The sequence below is a fragment of the Anguilla anguilla genome, chromosome 11 (genome assembly GCF_013347855.1).
Source record: "Anguilla anguilla isolate fAngAng1 chromosome 11, fAngAng1.pri, whole genome shotgun sequence".
Taxonomy (NCBI): domain Eukaryota; kingdom Metazoa; phylum Chordata; class Actinopteri; order Anguilliformes; family Anguillidae; genus Anguilla; species Anguilla anguilla.
Genome location: NC_049211.1, coordinates 27,059,114 through 27,079,664, shown reverse-complemented (window position 1 = coordinate 27,079,664; position 20,551 = coordinate 27,059,114). Strand labels below are relative to the sequence as shown.

The 20,551-nt window shown below is 48.2% G+C and overlaps 1 protein-coding gene across 1 annotated transcript; it reads left to right on the top strand.

The window, feature by feature from the left end:
• The first annotated feature begins 1,588 nt into the window (after nt 1-1,588).
• On the top strand, nt 1,589-20,466 carry cs (citrate synthase). The gene is made up of 11 exons (XM_035382302.1): nt 1,589-1,760; nt 6,634-6,681; nt 6,840-6,947; nt 8,169-8,234; nt 9,071-9,202; nt 10,729-10,917; nt 11,849-12,048; nt 15,057-15,186; nt 15,707-15,808; nt 16,528-16,737; nt 17,705-20,466. Exons 1-11 carry the CDS (start codon nt 1,710-1,712, stop codon nt 17,873-17,875), a joined length of 1,407 nt encoding a protein of 468 aa, XP_035238193.1. The 5' UTR covers nt 1,589-1,709; the 3' UTR covers nt 17,876-20,466.
• The last annotated feature ends 85 nt before the right edge of the window (nt 20,467-20,551 follow it).

The window sequence follows — 20,551 nt, the reverse complement described above, 5'->3', positions numbered from 1 at the left end:
ACCCAATAGCAAGACAATGATCCCAAACATTCTGCTAAATTATGCTGCTGTACAGGCCTGGCAGAGCATTACCAGAGATGATACTCAGCACCTGGGGATGTCTATGAGTCACACACAACCGGTCATCACATGCAAGGAGTATGCAACAAAGTATCAAATATGACTACTTTCATTTACACAACATTAATATGTCCCAAACATTACAGTTCCCTGAAATGGGGGAGCTATGTATGGAAAATAAAATTTTAGAGTACCAAGCCAAATCAAGAAAAAATGTCTTTGTCCCTAACATTATGAAGCTCACTATATGTTCAAACAGGAGACAGCTTATGATGACAGACAGCTGAGACAAGCTATTGTGATGCTGTGTTCTTTGAGGTGCGAAAGAGGCAACGTATTACTTTATTACTAGTCACTCAGTGGCAAGGTTTAATGTATAAAAAGGTACACATAGAAACTTTTAGCCCATTTCACAGCCTATAGTAAGTATTGGGACAGCAAAGATCTGACCTATTGGTTTGACCTTAGTGGTTTTGTCAGCTCAGTGGATCTCTATCTCGGAACGAACATGTTGCATCACCTCGTGGGTTCTTTGACTTCACTGTCACAGATCAGGTTCAAAATACTGTGAACTGGGACTCGCTCATATGCACATTGCACATAAAAAGGATGGGGGGTGGGGGGGTTATGGTCTAATATTACCTGAGTGACTTCACCGATACGATTGTTGGCACCGTTCGCGTCCTATTGTTTTGAGATCATTATCTTCCAAATAAATAAAGGTGAAATGTGTATATGTGAAAAGGCTGTAAGATTGCTGCATCCAAATTCAAGCCAGTAGCAAGCTAGTGTGCAAATTACGTTAAACACAGACACACCCTTCCTTATTCACGGTAGAAATGTGATGCTTAATCACCCAAAACCTGTGTTCTTGATGGCTTCAGTCCTCTGTTTATTTTTCACCAGGGAGAAAAAAAACTATATATAAGCTGAACTTCACTGAGCTCGCACTACAGTGTTAGGGATGGATCTTTAAATTTTACAGTCTTTAAATTTCTCTGAATGTGACCTTATCTTAACCTTCAAGTTCAAAGAAGCGCAGACACATGGCTTCACAAAACAGCATTATACATTGTATACAATATAGTTCCTTCCATTTTGTATTTTTATTTTTATTTTATGCAAAAAATGGTGCGGAGACACGCTTTTAGAAAATAGGTTTTCATGATAGCGCCTGTGTTAAATAAAAACGACATGCCGCTAGAATGTTAATATTACGGTGGATTTGTGAATAATTTTTATTTTCAACTAAAAAGGGAGCAGTTGTTCTTTAGTCAAACAAATGATCTGATCCTGCTTTGACAAAACACTATCATTCGTTTTCAGGTTGAGTTTCAGGCAACTTCAGAAACCGCTGCTCAATGTAGTCGCTTAAAACTGACTGACCCAACTTTAGCCAATTGTTTTACAAAATGTAGGAACTGGCATCCAATAATTTCTTTCTGAAGGTTTTACCAGCCAATCACATGCCTCGTCGCCATTACCACCTTTTTAGGCCCCGTCCAATCCAAATTGCGACTACTTGCGGCCCCGAGTCTCTCTTTCAACCTTCACTCTACTGAATCAGGAGGGGCACCTTCACCAAGCTCCGTTGTGCATCGGCAGCGGCTTAATAATTAAAGGAAAATACAATATTCTCCAGAAACATCATGTCCCTTCTGACTGTAAGCAGGCTAGCGCCTAGGCTCCTCAATTCAAAGGTAAGAGGAGGGAAACAATGCCAACTCTGTGTTGTTTGTCTGCAGAGTTGTATGAGCCGATGTGTCTTACGGTGGCTGGCGCTAGCTAGCGCTAGCCCTAAGTTCTTGGCTGCATTGCTGGTTGGATATTTTAGGTAACTGAAATTATTGTATCCCCTTAATCACCGGCCAGCGCACTAACCATTATAAATGGTAAGATATCGATACTAATTTAGCCGGTTTAAATTATGTAATTAGCTAGCTGGCAAACTAACTAGCTGACTGAGCGATGAAGACCTTTTGTGGTATCGCACGCTCAAGTAGCTAGCTATCTAGACAGCAAAGGCTAGCTAAAATGTCTTAATTCATTCGATTCATATGGATGAACATGAACTAGCACTTGGATAGCTAGCCTGTTGAAGTTAAGACTGATATTACCGGCCTAGCTAGTTAGTAGTGTAGTTAATTCTATACCTAGCTAGAGAGTTTAAGAAAGGCTACGGGCACGGATGGCCTCCTGTTTGCCCTGGTCGGGGGGCTCATTTTCGCGAGCACGTAAGTAACTAGCTAACGTTACCTAGCTTAGCTTCTGGTTCTGTAGCTGAAGTTATTTGACTAGTTTTACCTTTCAAATTGTCGATCGCGTTTACATTTACTGACACAATGGTCATTCATTTGCCCTCCACAAAGACTGTTACACTTGGACTAACGTTAATTGTTGGCTAGATACTATTGATTCATTTCTTAAGTAGAGCTCGATAGTTGACGACCAATGCTCCTGATGGCTTGTGACTAAAGCGAAGGAAGTCCAACGAGCGTTAGCTGAGAGCACTGGCTAGTTTCAGAGTTAACTTTGTTGTCCTTCACTAGCAAGTTAACTGGGTTTATTAGGCGACTAGTTAGTTAGGTACTTTTTATTTTTTTATTGCTTCTGGCTATAAATGCCTTTTAAATGAACGTATAGGTTTTTGTTATGTAACCTATGTCTTTGTAACCTATATTCAAACTCGTTAGCAAGCCACCCTTAATGGCGTTAGGCCACAGAAGCCCGCTACACTGCCTTAATCAGTGGGCTAGCTAATGAGCCATCTAACTAGGTGCATCAAAACTGCAGTGCAGCACTATAGCCATAGTTTTTTTAAAACCTCTGGCAGAAAGTGCACTTCTTTCTGCAGCAACAGTCCTATGTACATTACGCTTTTGGACGCGGTCCCTATCTCTAAAACCTTTGCTGAGGCTTTTGGATGGTTGAGTTTTATGGCTTGTGCTATTGGGTGGATGCTCTATTTTCTGATACAGACGGATGATGCATATTACATTCCATCAGTTAAGTTCAATGTGTGCATTCGCGCTATGGTCTGTAGGAAAATGGTACAGACCGGACAGACGTGTTTTAATATGGTAATTTATCGCTATGGTGCTGTAAAGACCAATAAATTGAATGTGCCTAAGTATTCTAGTATAAATACAAAAACAATTATGGATTGCAAGTCTGTCGCTTTAAAAGCACAATTAGTTTTTGTGATATGTGTTGGCAAATGCATATTTGTCATATAAATTGCTCAGAAGTAATCTCATCTGTTCTTTGTAGCCCGGGTTAGCACATTCAGACTCCGAAAGGACTGTTTTATGGCGATTGATATCGTTTTATCTGCATGAAAGGGCTCAGTGAAAACTGGCAATTTATTACCTTTTTGATAGAGCTCTTCCTGGTCTTCCAAATGCACCCCCTGTAAAGCTGAGTCACCACGACTTTGTTTTCCCAAATTTGTTAATGTGACTGTTGGGTGGAGCCAAGTCATACATTCTCTCCTGTCCCTTATTGTGTACAAGGTCATAACATTTTAAGGGACAGCATTATCAGATTTCCACAATGACAACGGTTGTGACCTAGAAGGAAGTGGTCCTACTGCCCTGTTCCAATGACCTGCTGTCATGTTGCACATTGATCCCACGACTATTGGTGCTATTGTAAATTGCTTTTAAGAAATTACAATGAACTCTGATTTGAAGATAGGCTGGAGTTAGGTAGGACTTATCAGCGTTGAAATGTTGCTATGATTGGTATGCGATTATTTTTTAGGTTGGGGGGGGTCATCAAATGTGCACTCTTCTGAAATGCAAGATGATGGAAAAATGCAATGGTATAGTTTCTAGCTGTGAAGCAAAACTATGGCAGTGTTTTGTTACTGCCGAAGGTCATTTTGTCTGCAATATTAAACCACAGAAAACTACAACGGACCGATAGGCGTCAGGTTGTTTTTGAGAAGGTCTGCTGGCTGATCTGTGAATGACCAGAGAAACTTTTGTACAAAATTAATGGGGGAGGTAGACTTAGCAGGATTGCCTGAACTGGGTGTCAGCTGGCCTGGTTTGACGTACCAGGCCTGTCAGGCTCAACTCTAAGGCACAGGTGAAAGGTGAACAGGTGGGGCTGTCCGTTCAGGGCTAGCACACATGGCCTCGGCTGTGTGCTCCATTAACTGCCTTGGGCAGCGTCTAGTGTTAAATCTTCTTCTGGTGCCCCGTGCGCCAAAAACCATATGTGCTCTATTTCTGGTGGTCATGTGATTTCTGCTACTGTTTCCAGCGAGCAGCAGTATGACCTCTGACTATGCCCCCTGGGAACCTTCCTGCTGAAATGCAGCCTAAAAAGCTACAGAATGCTGACATTCCTGTAAGCAGGTGTTTGGCTTCTTTTGATATTCTAGAATCAGTGGCAGGTGGGGTTGAGTTTGTCTTCATCAACCACTCGACACATTAGGTTCTGATTGGCCTTCGCAGCTGCATGGAAGTTAAAGGGTTTGTACACTTTTTTTTAAATACTGAGTTTTTAAATACTGTTTCAGTTTTGGTATATATTTTCAGTTGGCCCCTACAATTTTGTATGTGCTGAAGCATGTTTCTTGCTAGTTGTCAGACTTCTGTAAATATCTTGAAATATCCTTCATCTCTATCAAACTCTATCAGGGCCAATTGAAAACATATACTAAAAACGAAATGATAATCAGAAAACCCACAAAAGCAAGCCGTTCAGTTAAAATGTGTTGCCATGGACATCTTCAGATTCTGCCTGTAATGTATAAATTAAATGATGGGCTAATAGTCTGATGCCCTCTGACACCAAACTGTTGGTCTGTCCAGTGTCTGCCCCTAATGCAGCTGACTACCCAACCCTCTAAAATAAGGCACCCCTGTAGCATTAGGTGTTTGATGGAGGGCCATATTTTTTTGTTTTGCATTGACTGCATTGATTGTATTCCAGAGTCGTGGACTTGGTTACATTTCAAGATTTGAAAAAAAGCAAATATGTAACACTTTAGTACAATGTTGTATTTGCATAGCGTGCATACTAACAGTGTGCGATGCTCCTGTTGATAGTGTTGCCATTCCACTCAGTTGTTTTAAAGCACAAAGTAACCATGGATGTCAGGCCAGAACGGCGGAAGCTGCAGGGAAGAGCACGTGGCCGTTGAGAAGCTGCCAGTGATTCCCCTCTGATTCCCAGTTCTGTAATGGCGTCAGACTCGTCTTGTGTTGGCTGCAGTTCTATGAAGTCAGCTCCCCCTCAGTGTGAATCGTGATATTTCCCACGGCATTCAGAAATCTGAGCGCGTGCCTTTACACCAGCAATCGGTTGGTCCAGCTCCCATGTTCTGAAGGGAGCCGTTCTGCGGACTCATGTTTTGCAGATTTGGCAGGAAGTAGGAAGTGGAATGATGCCACCAGCGGGGTTAAAAATATGTTCGACTGTCGTAGTTATCCGAAGCAGATGCACGGCAGTGGTGCAACCAAGGTCAAAAATAGAACACCCACGCGCACTTCAGCACAATTGCGGATGGACAACTCTCTGTTTGTGACCGTTCTGTCCGACCTGCCGGGTGTAGTTTTGCTGATCTCTTAGCGAACGAAACCGGCACAGTCATGGTGTGGCGGTAATCCAAACCCGCGGTCGCTGTCGGATTATTCTGGAAACTACCGAGGCCCGTGGAAGGCACTCTGCTGCCCTCGGCCGTTCTCTGCAGCAGTGTGCTGCGGGAGTCCGTCCAGGTGACCAGAGTGACGGGACTCCTCTTTCAGCCCCCCCCCCTCCCCCCCAGGTGTCCCGTTTCGGTACGGTCACTCTCGCTTACGGAACCTGGCAGCGTGCCAGTCGAGGCTTGCGGCGGGATTTCCGGCCCGCGTCCAGCTTGCCTCCCCTCTCCCGACCTGCGCACTCCCCTAATCCCTCCCAGTCTCCTAGTCTGGGCGCCTCCCCCGTGCCGGCCTGAGTCTTGTGGCACACCTAAAGTGGAAATTTGAGGTATCCCGGGTGGCAGAGGAATCGGGAGCGATTGGTGACGTGCGTGTGCATGTCGTACTGATCGCGCCTGGAGAACGCCTCGTCTGCGTAACATCACTGGTCTTAATCCTTTAAGCTATTTTTAGAGATAAATAGTTGTGTGTGTGAGAGAGAGAAGAAAGGTAGGGCATCAGATTGGATTTCATAACACGATTAGAATACTGACTCGTGGGCCTGTTTCTGCAGAAGTGATCTGGAGAAAGCGAGCCGGGCCTCTTGCCAGGGTTCAGATGGGGACTCCTTCATCCCTGAAGTAATAACATTTCTCTGGGAAGGAATTGAAAGCATGGTGGGAAAATGGCAGTCAGCCTGTTCCCTGTCTGATCAGTGACTCCACCTGAGCTGTTCCTGTTCGTATCAGTTTCCGGCCTCCGTGCCGCAGACGCACGGAGCAGCTGTCCTTCATTATTAAGAGCCGGGCGGTGGCACCGCCTTCCCTGAGCAGCTGGTACTGCGGTCACCCCGCCCCCCCGGGGCTCCCAGCGTCCTTCACTCTGAAAAGCGGCGCTCTGTCCCGCCGGTCCATGACTCTCTTCCTCTGCTCTCTTTCAGAACGCGGCCTGCGTCCTCGTGGCCGCCAGAAACGCCAGCGCGTCAGCGGTGAGTCTGCAGAACCGCGCGCCGTTAGCACGTAGCCGCCTGGGTTTTCTGGTCTGTTCTGCCTTTTTTAGGTCCTCCTTGATGGGGTAGTTGGTTTGTGCGTTTATTTTGTGTACGAGTGGTGCATTTGTGACATTTTGTTGGCCGATCCGTTGCAGAACCTGAAGGATGTTCTCTCAGACCTCATCCCCAAAGAACAGAGCAGGATCAAGAACTTCAAACAGCAGTATGGCAAAACCAACATCGGCCAGATCACTGTGGACATGGTGAGTGTACCCTCATGACGGCACTGCTGATTCAATCCTCTGTTGTGAAATGACCAGTGCCACCTACTGCGTGGAGGACTACCACATCCTCCTTATGCTATTAAGTTTTATCTTAAAGTTGACATTACAGGCATTTAGCAGACGCTCTTATCCACAGTGACTTGCACATCTTTTTACATAGCATTTACATTGCATCCATATAATGAAGCAATACAGGCTAAGTACATTGCTCAAGGGTAAAACAGCAGTGTCCTGTTTGGGAATTGAACCTGTGACTTTTGGGTTACAAGACCGAATCCTTACGCATTATACTACACTGCTGCCCACACACACTCGCACGCACACACAGACACACACATGATTTCTGATGCTAAAATGCATGCGACCCGTGACAGATGCACATTGACATGAGGGCTTGCATGCACTCACTCACTCACTCACTCACACACGCCCACATCATCAGTCTGAAAGTTAATTATTGATGTGAGACAAGTATAGCATTGCATGGAGGAAGGGCTGAATGAAAAGGTTGCATTATTATGGGATATTGAGGTGAAAAGCCATTTGGCGATGGACTCTCAGACCAGTGTCAGCCTTGTTTTAAAGTCTTAAATGCCCAAAGGTTAATTTACAGGTCACGGCCTTTCCGTTACGTAAATGAGTGTTGTGTAAACTCTTAATTGAACAACAATGTTGTTTAACTCAACGTCTTGTTGATAATGTAGCCTGTCAGTGTTTGAAATGGTAAATGGGAACAACAAGACCCCCGTTTCTTTTTGAATGGAGGTCACAGCGGTCTTGCGTTGAGTTCTGCCGCTCCTAGCACTAAGTCATTAGTCTTTTAGTGGAGCGTGTGCCGTGCGCAGGCTGGGTTCTGCCCTTCCATGGCCGCCGCTCAGTGACTCAGCTGCTGGCCTTCTTCCTCCTGCACTGACAGTCCAAACATTGTCCGGCTGAGGTTTCCCTTTGGAACGGTACGATCTAAAATCAGAGTGGGAGAGTAAAACCGGAGCGAGAGAGTCGGAAAATCTCTCAAGCCGAAGTGTAACGCCAGCGTTCAGTGCAGTCAAAGGAATGAATACGGGACCGTGCTGGGCTCTACTGCTGACTGACTTTCTGCGTGTGTGTGCGTGTCTGTGTCTGTGTGCGTCTGTGTGTGTGTGCGTCTGTGTGCGTCTGTGTGTGTGTGTCTGTGTGTGTGTTTGTGGGTGTGTTTTGCAGGTATACGGCGGCATGAGGGGGATGAAGGGCCTGGTGTACGAGACCTCTGTGCTGGATCCAGATGAGGTGAGTCCTGCGCTCCACGCTGGCAACCCCACGACCTTATCTCAGGGAGCCCTGCGTAGCCATGTCTCCCACTACAGCGACTTCACTTAAGGACACACCAGTGCACCTGCACCCAGCACATACAGCCCTAACTCCCCTGTGAGTGGAGTCTGGGGGAGGTCAGTCACAGTTAAAATGAGCCACACTTGTTTGATTTGGGATTAGCGAACTTTATTTAGACTCTGCAGGGGACTTGTAATTGAAGCACAGCTATTCAGGGTACAGGGTACAGTAGGGAGTGGCCCCTGGATGTGTCCTGCATGTAAGGGCCTGTGCCGAGACCTCCCGTTATGCAAGCGCACTGTAGCTGAGTAACAGCGCTGTGCGCGTGAGTCACTAACCCGGGTAAAGGGGAGGGGCTGGAACCAGGCCTCTATCTCCCGCGTGCATAACGCGCCAGATCACGAGACCTGCGCGTGGGAAGTCATTGGCCAGCAGACGCGACTTCCCACGCCTCCCGGGTTATGCAACCATTTTGAGCCAGCTGACCTTGGTTTGGGATGGGGTGGGCCGAGTTGGGGAGGGGGAAGAAAGGTTACTGAAATATTGGGACATACTCCTGGAGTATGTGTGACTACGGAGCTTTGTGTGGAGGAAATCAATGATTGATTTTACTACCATCTGAAAGGAACGTTTGCAAGCCTGTCGGAATGTGCTTTCAGGTAATGTACCACCTGCAGGTTGTATTTTAACCTGGTTCCACCTGTTTTACCTGTTTTTACCTGTCCTCACCTTTCATCCGTCATGAGGATTCACCTCTCTCTTGTGCCCCCCCCCCCCCCTTTTTTTGTGTCCAGGGAATCCGTTTCCGTGGATACAGCATTCCTGAATGTCAACAGTTGCTGCCCAAGGCCCCCGAAGGCCAGGAGCCCCTCCCAGAGGGCCTGTTTTGGCTCCTGGTTACCGGGCAGGTCCCCACAGAGGAGCAGGTGAGAGGCCAGCAAGGGGAGCCCTGTGTGCGGGTTTAACCCTGTGTGCGGGTGTAGCCCTGTGTGCAGGTTTAGGCCTGTGTGCAGGTTTAACCCTGTGTGCGGGTGTAGCCCTGTGTGCAGGTTTAGGCCTGTGTGCAGGTTTAACCCTGTGTGCGGGTGTAGCCCTGTGTGCGGGTGTAGCCCTGTGTGCAGGTTTAACCCTGTGTGCGGGTGTAGCCCTGTGTGCAGGTTTAACCCTGTGTGCGGGTGTAGCCCTGTGTGCGGGTGTAGCCCTGTGTGCAGGTTTAGGCCTGTGTGCAGGTTTAGCCCTGTGTGCAGGTGTAGCCCTGTGTGCAGGTGTAGCCCTGTGTGCGGGTGTAGCCCTGTGTGCAGGTGTAGCCCTGTGTGCGGGTTTAGGCCTGTGTGCGGGTGTAGCCCTGTGTGCAGGTTTAGGCCTGTGTGCGGGTGTAGCCCTGTGTGCGGGTGTAGCCCTGTGTGCAGGTTTAGGCCTGTGTGCGGGTGTAGCCCTGTGTGCGGGTGTAGCCCTGTGTGCAGGTTTAGGCCTGTGTGCAGGTGTAGCCCTGTGTGCAGGTGTAGCCCTGTGTGCGGGTGTAGCCCTGTGTGCGGGTTTAGGCCTGTGTGCGGGTGTAGCCCTGTGTGCAGGTTTAGGCCTGTGTGCGGGTGTAGCCCTGTGTGCGGGTGTAGCCCTGTGTGCAGGTTTAGGCCTGTGTGCGGGTGTAGCCCTGTGTGCGGGTGTAGGCCTGTGTGCAGGTTTAGCCCCTTGCAACATCTGCTCCAACCAACCACTGGCAGCCACCCCAGCAGCAGGTCACAGTTATCTTGACACTTTTTGAATGAAATGGTGTTTCCTGCCATTTTCTCCATTTTGCTCTTCATGCTTGTATTTGGAGAGCTATGAGGACTTCACAGCTATATTGAGTGTCTTTATCAGTGAGAAAATCACAGCGCCTGTGCGAACCTCAGCATGAACTTGAGCCCAGTTAAAAGAAAGCAGAATCGGGAATTTTATAAATATGTTGAAGCTCATTACATTACATTCACTTAGCAGATATTCTTTACCTGTAATAGGCATTCACCTGATTCACCTGATTAATATGAGCAATAGTGTCCTGGTGAACATTACCAGACCAGTGAATTTAGATGCAGCATCACTAAAGTGCTAATGCTGGTTTACTGCCAACCAATACCCAAACACCACTGTAGTTGAATGATTTTTTCAGCCATATCAGACTCGAAGGCATGTATGGATTTGTTTAACACTCTGTAAACACTTTCATTTGATCTGAAAGGGAACATTCAGGTCTTAATCGGCTGCCAGCAGTTTCTCTTCCTGTCTTGTACCGGACGTATGTTTCGCAAAGGCTGCACCCAACTGCAATGATTGACAGGTGTTGGCTAATAGTTGGCCAGTGAGGTCTTGCATGGGCCCTTTCCCCAGGGGGTCTTCACTGAGTCAGAGTTCAGAAGAGGATGTGTTTTGTGCTGACTGAGCCTGTGTGCCCCCGCCCCCCCCCCTGCCTCAGGTGAGCTGGGTGTCTAAGGAGTGGGCCAAACGGGCGGCCCTCCCGTCCCACGTGGTCACCATGCTGGACAACTTCCCCACCAACCTGCACCCCATGTCCCAGTTCAGCGCCGCCATCACCGCGCTCAACAGCGAGAGCAGCTTCGCCCGCGCCTACTCCGAGGGCGTCAACAAGGCCAAGTACTGGGAGGTGAGCGCGCGTGCGGGGCTTCACCAGCAGGGGGTGCTCACAGCGAGGACAGCACCGGGGGCCGCTCGACTTACAATTTGTGATATTACCTTTGTTTTCCCTCGGTGATGAAAGGCTGTGCCCTCTGTCATGGTGGTTGTTAAGTAGTTTGTTTTGTTTTCTGGGCTTAACAATGCTTATGATATTGGAGGCAGTTGTACAAGGTTAGTTTCACACTGTTCTGAAGAAAGAAAGTTTCAAAACATAAAACACCTATAAAATCCACTCTTTCCTTCACAAAGAGTATCTGAAATAAAGCTGGTATATGATGTCCCTGGAGGGAAGGGGGAAGAAAGTAATATTTTCCTCAATTCTGAATGTGAATCTTTCACTTATTTAAAAAAATCTCTTGGTCTTCTTTGCTTGCTTCACTAAAATTTTATCCTCTAGGCTAGTGTCTGGTGGCAAGAATATTCCCTGCATAATTCACAACTGCATTCTCGCTTTGTATACAGATAATAATTGGAATGACTAATGTGTTTGATGTCTGCTGTCGCAATGCATGTATAATAGATATGAAGAATGCAGGGGTGTTTTTCTCGGTCTAAGATTGAAACCAAAGTAATTGGTCTGAATTGCTCAACACTGGTTGGATGTCTGAAGTGCCTTTCTTTATGGGGACTTGCGTAATGACAGCTGACCTTGAGTCTACCTTATACTTCAGTTAGGCTGCCTGAAGCCCCATCCCCACACCCTTTCTTCCTCTTCCTGTTTATCCATTTCAGCTTTATGGATGTTCCATACTATGCATGCATAGTGACAAGGGATTAACTACAAGCAATGAAAGAAGTGCACAGCAAGCCAGTCAAATCTTTAGTATAGCAGTACTGGTTATATTTGTCTAACTATAAGGTATGGGGATGTTAAGCAGTGATTTTTCTGCCTCTTTCAGTTCATCTATGAGGATTCCATGGACTTGATCGCAAAGCTGCCGTGTGTGGCGGCAAAGATCTACCGCAACCTGTACCGCGAGGGCAGCAGCATCGGCGCCATCGACTCCAACCTGGACTGGTCCCACAACTTCACCAACATGCTGGGCTACAGCGAGCCTCAGTTCACCGAGCTCATGAGGCTATACCTCACCATTCACAGGTGAGCGTGCGCATAGCCTAGCGCTAACCGTTCACAGGTGAGAGTGCGCGTAGCCTAGCGCTAACCGTTCACAGGTGAGAGTGCGCTTAGCCTAGTGAGCCTAGCGCTAACCACACACAGGCCAGAGTGCACTTAGCCTAGTGTGAACCGTACCCAGGACAGAGTGCACTTAGCCTAGCGCTAACCATTCACAGGTTAGTGTGCACTTAGCCTAGTGTGAACCATACCTAGGCCAGAGTGCACTTAGCCTAGTGTGAACCATACCCAGGCCAGGGTGCACTTAGCCTAGCGCTAACCATTCACAGGTTAGTGTGCACCTACCTGTGAACTATACCTAGGCCAGAGTGCTGTTAGCCTATTGCTTACCATTCCGCTCTCAGCCTGCCAATTCGAAGCAATAATTCTGCCTACTTTTCAACAGTTAACCAATGGCTTAGTTAGTTGAATAGTGAGAGGAGGTCTGTGGCAAATACAGTATAGTTTGCAAACCATCCTCTGAGAATCTAACCCGTGTTCTACACTGGCCCTGGAATATGCCTATCGCTGCAGTGAGGGCTGTTCCTCTCTGTGATCTGTGAGGCGAGACTCCAGTCTGCTTGGTGCAATCCCTCTGATGGAACACCGTCCAATCAGGGTTTGGGTCAATCCAATCTCAGCTTCCTCCGTTCAGGAAATGAATCCGAAATTCAATTTACTTCCTGAATTAACTGGACAGACGGGTTTAACTGGAGCCCTGGCAGGCTGTAGGGCATGCAGGTTGCCGTGGTTTCCTTTCAATCAGCTGCCAGTTTCGCACTTTGAAACGAGCTGTGTGGACTTTAGCCAGTCAGTGACTTGCATTAAGTGCCGAAACGCACCGAAAGCCAGCAGCCTGCCGGAACTCTGTTTTACGGGGAAGAGGGAGAGAGGTACCCTGTTTAAATACTCTAGTATCGCATCACAAGAATATTTTAATGATATTTTTTTTTGCTGTGGCTTTCGGTACCATGGCAACTAGGTGCCTGAAGACCACTCCCAGATGAGACACCTGCCAGTAGAATGCACACGTCATGTACACATAGCCATGCAGCTAACTGTTGTGTAATAGCCAATAAATACATACAGCTGGCTACTTCCAGTATTGGCCTTGTTGAGGCTACCACGGCAAAGTAATCATGATGGAACATGACAACGGAATTGGGAGCATGCTAAGTGCTGTCTAGCTTGCTAATGAATATAGAATAGTTGCAAAATATTAACTAGCAATGTCATGCAGTACAAATTAATAGCCCCCATAAGAGAGATGTGCATCTAGACTTTGAAACGGTCTGCCTTCCCTTGCACCCGGTGTAGCGCTTGATGTGTGAGTTTGGCTGTACTTTAGTCGAAGCAGGGCAGTGATTGGTGTGATTTGGCAGTGACCAATCAGTGCCCTGCCCCTGAACTGTGCCCTGTACACCTCATGATCATTTTCATAGTTTCAGAATCTTATTTCAGTCCTGTTTATGCTTGTATGCTGCAGCGGCTGGCTGCAGTACGTATGCCGCTGAGCTTTTGGTGTGTGCTGTTATGAGTTTACAGTGGCAGTTGTGTAAAAATAGATGATGTGTATGTAGAAATTAGAATTATAGTTTTTGCATGTTGGTTTAAGGAAATTAGTACCAGTAATCATTTATATCTAGTGGTTGCTACGGTTTTTACTCTGTCTGTAAAAAGTATATGGAAAGAAGAGCAGCAATTGTGACTAAATTTAGTTCAAAAGCCCTAAATGTTCCCATGTCTTCCCTATCTTTCTGCGTTGTATTGCGGTGTTCGGTGACTGCTGCAGTCCATTAGAGCTCAGCTGCGTACTTCTGTGTTGGTGCACGAGGACCAGGGCCGTGCTTTGGCCACGGGGGTTTTAGAATGACTCATTTTGGAGGTTGTTGTATTTGGATTTATAGACCCTGCCCTCTAGTGGTAACTGTGGGGACAGCAAGGGAAGAATGTATACAATTACGGGGCAGTGCAGTATTAAGTAATTGACAGTTGGGATCAGTATGTTTGTATTTGTACTTCATTTTATGCTTTTCTCTTTTTTTATTACTTTTTTATTTTCTCCTGCCATCTTACTGTTTGACTCGCCTGAACACCATTTAAGTTGTTTTAAAATGTTTAATAAATATGAAATGTTTATATTCTGTTGCACTGTGGAAGTGCTGACGAGTGTTAGTGGGTGGCAGTGTTAGTCTTGGGCTCATTAGCGGATGGTGATAGTCTTATGCTTTTTAGTGGGTGGTAATTTGGATTTCTCATGCTTGTTAGTGAGTGATGTCATCGTCCCACGCTTGTTAGCTGGCAACATCTCGGGCTCTTTAGTGGATGGTGATGTCTGTCTTACACGCATTAGCGGTGATGTCGCTGCCTCACTCGTTAGCGGGTGATGTTGCTGTCTCACACTCGTTAGCAGGCGGTGATGTCGTTGCCTCACACTCGTTAGCAGGCGGTGATGTCGTTGCCTCACACTCGTTAGCAGGCGGTGATGTCGTTGCCTCACACTCGTTAGCAGGCGGTGATGTCATTGCCTCACACTCGTTAGCAGGCGGTGATGTCGTTGCCTCACACTCGTTAGCAGGCGGTGATGTCGTTGCCTCACACTCGTTAGCAGGCGGTGATGTCGTTGCCTCACACTCGTTAGCAGGCGGTGATGTCGTTGCCTCACACTCGTTAGCAGGCGGTGATGTCGTTGCCTCACACTCGTTAGCAGGCGGTGATGTCGTTGCCTCACACTCGTTAGCAGGCGGTGATGTCGTTGCCTCACTCGTTAGCAGGCGGTGATGTCGTTGCCTCACACTCGTTAGCAGGCGGTGATGTCGTTGCCTCACACTCGTTAGCAGGCGGTGATGTCGTTGCCTCACACTCGTTAGCAGGCGGTGATGTCGTTGCCTCACACTCGTTAGCAGGCGGTGATGTCGTTGCCTCACTCGTTAGCGGGTGGTGATGTTGTAGTCTCTGACGCAGGCAGCTCTTGTGATTATTCCCCACTGCAGTGACCATGAGGGTGGAAACGTCAGTGCCCACACCAGCCACCTGGTGGGCAGTGCCCTGTCCGACCCCTACCTCTCCTTCAGCGCCGCCATGAACGGGCTGGCAGGACCCCTGCACGGGCTGGCCAACCAGGTCTGACTGCATGTCTGTGTATTTTACCCACTGTGTCCCAATATCCATTCATCTCATTTATATAACCCTGCATGTGAATCCTTATCTAAATCTAAAGTCTATCTGAATCCATTCATACTGCTCTAAATAATGTTCACCCTCCCTGTTTGTTTCTGTTCATCCACTTATCTCTGTTTGATGCACCCTACATGTTTCTGCATATACATTTCTCTCTCTGTACCAACTTAACTATTATAAATATGTATAATCTTCATCTGTAACACTGCTCTATTCATCTTGATGACTAACATCATGCAGCCACTTTTTAATGAATCTGTTTATCTATATATCTTGGGGCATTTATTGCTCTCTGCATCTCTGTTTGTGTATTAATTTATTTATGGATTTCTTTGTTGCTGAAGTATTTATCTTCTGTATGGAAACTGATTATAACCGCTGTGCTTTTGGCAGAGTTGTGCGCACTGAGCAGGCCAGCGCGGAGGGGATGCTGATCGCCCGCCTTTCCCTTTGTCTCCTGCAGGAGGTGCTGGTGTGGCTGACGGCTCTGCAGAAGGAGCTGGGAGGGGAGGTGTCTGACGAGAAGCTGAGGGATTACATCTGGAACACGCTGAAGTCCGGCAGGGTGAGGAGGCCCCCCGCCTGTGCAGCACTGCCCGTTTCAGTGTCGCGCGCTGACATAAACGGCTGTTGGGGACACGCGAGCAGTAGGCCATTGGCTGGTGCAGTTTGAAAGCTTCACTTAAAACGAGCTTTAATCGTGTCTGACTGGAATGTTTGAAATGTGAGTCGGGAGCTCACTCGGTAAACGTGCTGCTTGTGGTGAGCAGCACAGCCTCGGGGCAAATCTGTGCCTGTGCCGACTGTGGCTGGCAGCCCTGCAGGGCCGGTGTATAATTAGCTCTGCGTTGCCCAAGGGACATATGAGATACATGAGGGACATATATAGCGGTGTTGATTGTCCGAGCGACCCCTGTTGGCCATCCAGGCAGGCCGTGGCTAGCTGTCTGGGCGTGCATATGATTGGGTCTCCTCTGCCCCCGCTCTGTGTAAACACCAGCAGCTGGCTGACACCGTGCGTTTTGGAGGAGGACCGCGAGTTGTCTTCAGTCTTCCTGTCCAGCAGCAGCGGCTGTATATGAGAGTGCTTGTACACAGTTCGCAAATTGGACGTTTCAAATTCAGATGGGATTGTAGATGCCAAGTGAAAAATAAAATAAAGCCTTATTGGTTGAACGTGGGAATGATTGATGCTGGAATGTGTAAGATGGGTCCAGTAGGGATGGGGAGTTTGGGCTGTCCTGCCCCCCCTCACCCCTCCTCTCCTGCCCCCTCTCGGCGCAGGTGGTGCCGGGGTACGGCCACGCCGTGCTGAGGAAAACGGACCCGCGGTACACCTGCCAGCGCGAGTTCGCCCTCAAGCACCTCCCCGACGACCCCATGTTCAAACTGGTGGCCCAGCTCTACAAGATCGTGCCCAACGTCCTGCTGGAGCAGGGCAAGGCCAAGAACCCCTGGCCCAACGTGGACGCCCACAGCGGGGTCCTGCTGCAGGTGGGTGTGGGGTCGCTACCCCTGCGGGGGAGCCGAAAGTGTGCATACCCGGGGAAAAAGCAGGTGCTCGGAGGAACGCGACTTAAAAACTCATTTTAAGGTCAGAATTCAAACTGACAGTCTGTGAGAGGATGCTGTGAATGCATTTACGCAGTATGGTAACGGTAGATGAAGAAGGGCCTGCATTCAATCAACATTTGTACCTGCCTTTCAATTGCATCTGAACACAAATGTCACCTTTTTTTCTTCACTAACTGTTTGGCAAGTCTGTTTTCGCAGTTGCTGAACTTCTTTCACAACACAAACTGTTTGTAAAGGAAAAGCAGCACCTCGTGATTGTAACTGTTGGTCAATTGTTGAATGTTGATTGAATCCCAGCCAAGTGTTCTTTTTAATGCTTGTGTACTCCTGGAGCTTAGCAAGGCACATGCTGTTATTTCAGTTTATTCATGTGCATTTGTGAGTGAAGCTCTAATGGTAATCATGAATAGTTTTGTGAATTGAATGTCATACAGTAAGCCTGGAGAGGCAAAAGGGATGCAAACGAGGTGGATTCCAAGGCCCTGCCCAGAAAGACTGTCTCCCGTACTGCCTTTGGTGCAGTTGAGTTCTTTAACTGGAGAGAGAAAGGGCTCATAGGATTGTCATCCTGGAAATTGTTCGTGAATTGAGTTTCTGCTCATTTCCAGAATTGACTGAATTTAACCCTTTGAATGGTAGGTTTTTGTGGAATGTTTTTAAAAATTCTAAGTATATGTTGTAGAACTCCACTGCTTTCAGTTGCCAGTAGTGATCGTTACATCAGCATTAGAACATTCAGAACATTCTAATCACGTATTTGATCTTACACTTCAGAGGGTTAAGTGGAATTTGCCCCATCCCTAGACGTCACTGGGACGTGCGTTTTGTGCGGTGCTGCATCCTTTGAGCGGTGTGATGACGCCCCCCCTCTCTCCCCCCCCTGCAGTACTACGGCATGACGGAGATGAACTACTACACGGTGCTGTTCGGCGTGTCGCGGGCCCTGGGCGTCCTGGCCCAGCTGGTGTGGAGCCGAGCCCTGGGGTTCCCCCTGGAGCGCCCCAAGTCCATGAGCACGGACGGGCTGATGGCGCTGGTGGGGGCCAAGTCGGGTTAAAGAACGGGACGGGGTCGGGGGGGAGGGGCGAGAGAAGGGGAGGAGGAGGAGGAAGAGCTGCAAGATTACCCCTGGGGAGGGGGATTCAAAGAGACAGTACGCTTTTAAATGAGTTTCGAGATATAATTGTAAAAAGGGCCTTTACATTAGATTGCATTAGGTTACCAAGTAAAGTGGTATTCGTTGATAAATGTTTTCACACAAAAAAACAGTTTTCAAAAAGAGAGAGGGAAGTTTTTTCTTTTTTTCTTTCTGTATTTATTCCCCCTTTTTGAAACATCACATGCTTAAAACAGAGTTTTTAGAAAGTGCTTCTTTTCCACTGAGAACATGCGCCATTGGTTTGAAGTCTAGCAGCTTAATTAAAAAGGAACCCTATTCTTCGCTGGGTTCAGGGAGGCGACCGGCCAATCGTGAAGCTCTCGTGCTCCACGCTGGCCAATGGCGCATGGTCTCGTGTCGCCGCATCTCACCGATGAGGTCTGTACCCCAACGCCGTGGTTTGGAAGCTTCTAGAAGCCCCGAGCCTGGCTCCGTTAAAAGGAGGGGCCGCTGGTGAGGGGGCCTTTCCTGCTGAAGCCGGGGCAAACGCTGAGACTGACACGGCGGGCCGCCGCGCGCTAACCGCCATAGCCACCGTTCTGACATCATGGCGTACGGATCCCTTCATAAGGACGGGGGGTTTTCCGGAAGCATCCGGCTCGTCAGAACCTGCAACCCTGTACGCACAACACAACCTCGCCACAACACACCAGGCCCGTGACATGGCTGCAGTGTTTACACACAGCGCTCACCTTAGTGTCCTCTGATCCAGGGAGGCCCGGCCAGCGCAAATCCGCTCCCCTCTCATTCGGCATAACGCACACGCACACAAACGAAACTGACAGGGCAGAGGCTGGCAGCAGGCTGCTCCTGAGGGTCCGAGTTCTCTCGAACGGCGCTGCCAGCGTTTGCCGAATCTCCGCATCTCGCCAGCACGAACAAGGAAACTGAACCGAACGAATTCTCCCGAAAAAAAGCTTTCCCGCGCGTCTTTGCCCCTGCTTCAGCGCGGACGGCCCGCGGCGGGAGAACTCCCCGCCACAGCACTCCACGAAAGGGGGAGCCGCTTGGCTTCCTGTCCCAGCTCCCGTTAAACTAAAGATCAGGCCGTTTTTTTTTTCTTCTTTTTTGTCCCCCCACCCCCCAGTTAAATGGGTACTGCCCCTTTAAATCGACGGTCCTCATGAGGCTCTCCTGCCTCGGCGAGCCTCCCTTCTGGCCTCTGGCCCGCGCAGCCGCCTTCTCTGATCAGAGTGACCTGCCGCTGGCCGCCTCAGTCGCTGCCTTTTATGCCCGAAACCCGGATGTGTTGGAGAAGTGTAAAGTGGGTAAGGTGTAACTAATTTAAATTATAGCTCGGTTTGTGGAAAAGGGTACAGTGGGTGCTGGGTTTCTGGTTTCTTTTGCTTGAAGAGGCGGAGGTCAGTTTTCAGTTTGGTTGTTTCTTTTATTCTCCCCTCATCTCCCCCCCACCCCCACCCCCACTTGAGAGCAGCCAGGAAACATTGGGAAGGAGCAGTCCAGGAGTCCGTCTTGTGCGTTTGAAGCCAGTTTAAATTTTTAGAGTTTAAATGGTGTGTGTACTTTTTTTTTTTTTCTTGCTAAATCGGAGCACTTCAGTGATCTGCTACTCCTAAATGAGCACTTGAGTCCTGATCTCGCCAGTGGTCGCCCCTTGTTTGACGTAGTTCCCCCCCCTTTAGATGACTTGGTTTGGTGTGCGATATCCATGTTGTAATGAAAAAAGAATTGTTTATTTTGTCTGCTTTTAATTGGTGGTATTATTATTATTTTGCTGGTGCTCAACTCTAATCCGACAGTGGTGTTGAGGCTGGAATTCAGGTTTACACACACACAAGCGCTCACACACACGTACGCATGTACACACAGCAGGCTGTTCTACTCTTATGTAGCTTCATTATTTAGTCGGCATTAACAGGAAGGGGCTAGCCCTTTAATCGGCTTTGTTTGTAAATAACACTGTGCTGGCCAGTGAGGGGTGTAGTTAGGGGAGTCCTCCTGGACGGGCTGCTGTAGGCTGTACTCCTGGGCTGCTCTCGGGTCTAACGGGACGGGGAGCCCCCGTGCACCTTTACCTGTCTCCGCACAGGCCCTCAAACACTCCGCACCTGGGTGCACTCGATTCCTTCTGCCTGAGTCTCGCTTCAGCGCTTCCCACTTCTCTGTGCTCGGTTAGTGAGGTCTGACGGTCCTGTTTTTCTCGTGTGGCGTGTGGCCTGCTGTCTCTTTCTCTCTCTCCCTCACGCACTGTGTGTGTGCGGGTCTGCGTGTGTCGGCGTGTGCGTGTCTGTCCAGTTTATATCCGTGTGATTTTGGTCCCATTGTGAGGTCACAGCGCAGGTTACTCTGATTGGATAATGCAGTGAAGACGAGGGTGGAGGCGGTGAGGGGGGCATTGAGGTGGGAATAATAAGGGGGAACTGTAGAGGGACAGGGAATTGGGCTTGGAAGGGAGGGCAATGCATAGGAGTAAAAAATGGAAAATGCAACAAAAAAAATGAAAACCAATAAATGTTTTTATTAACGAACGCTGTTTCCTGTGATATTTATTTATTTCTGATTTAAAATGGTTCTATTTGGTCCTTTTACAATACAGGACTGACCAGCACAGTT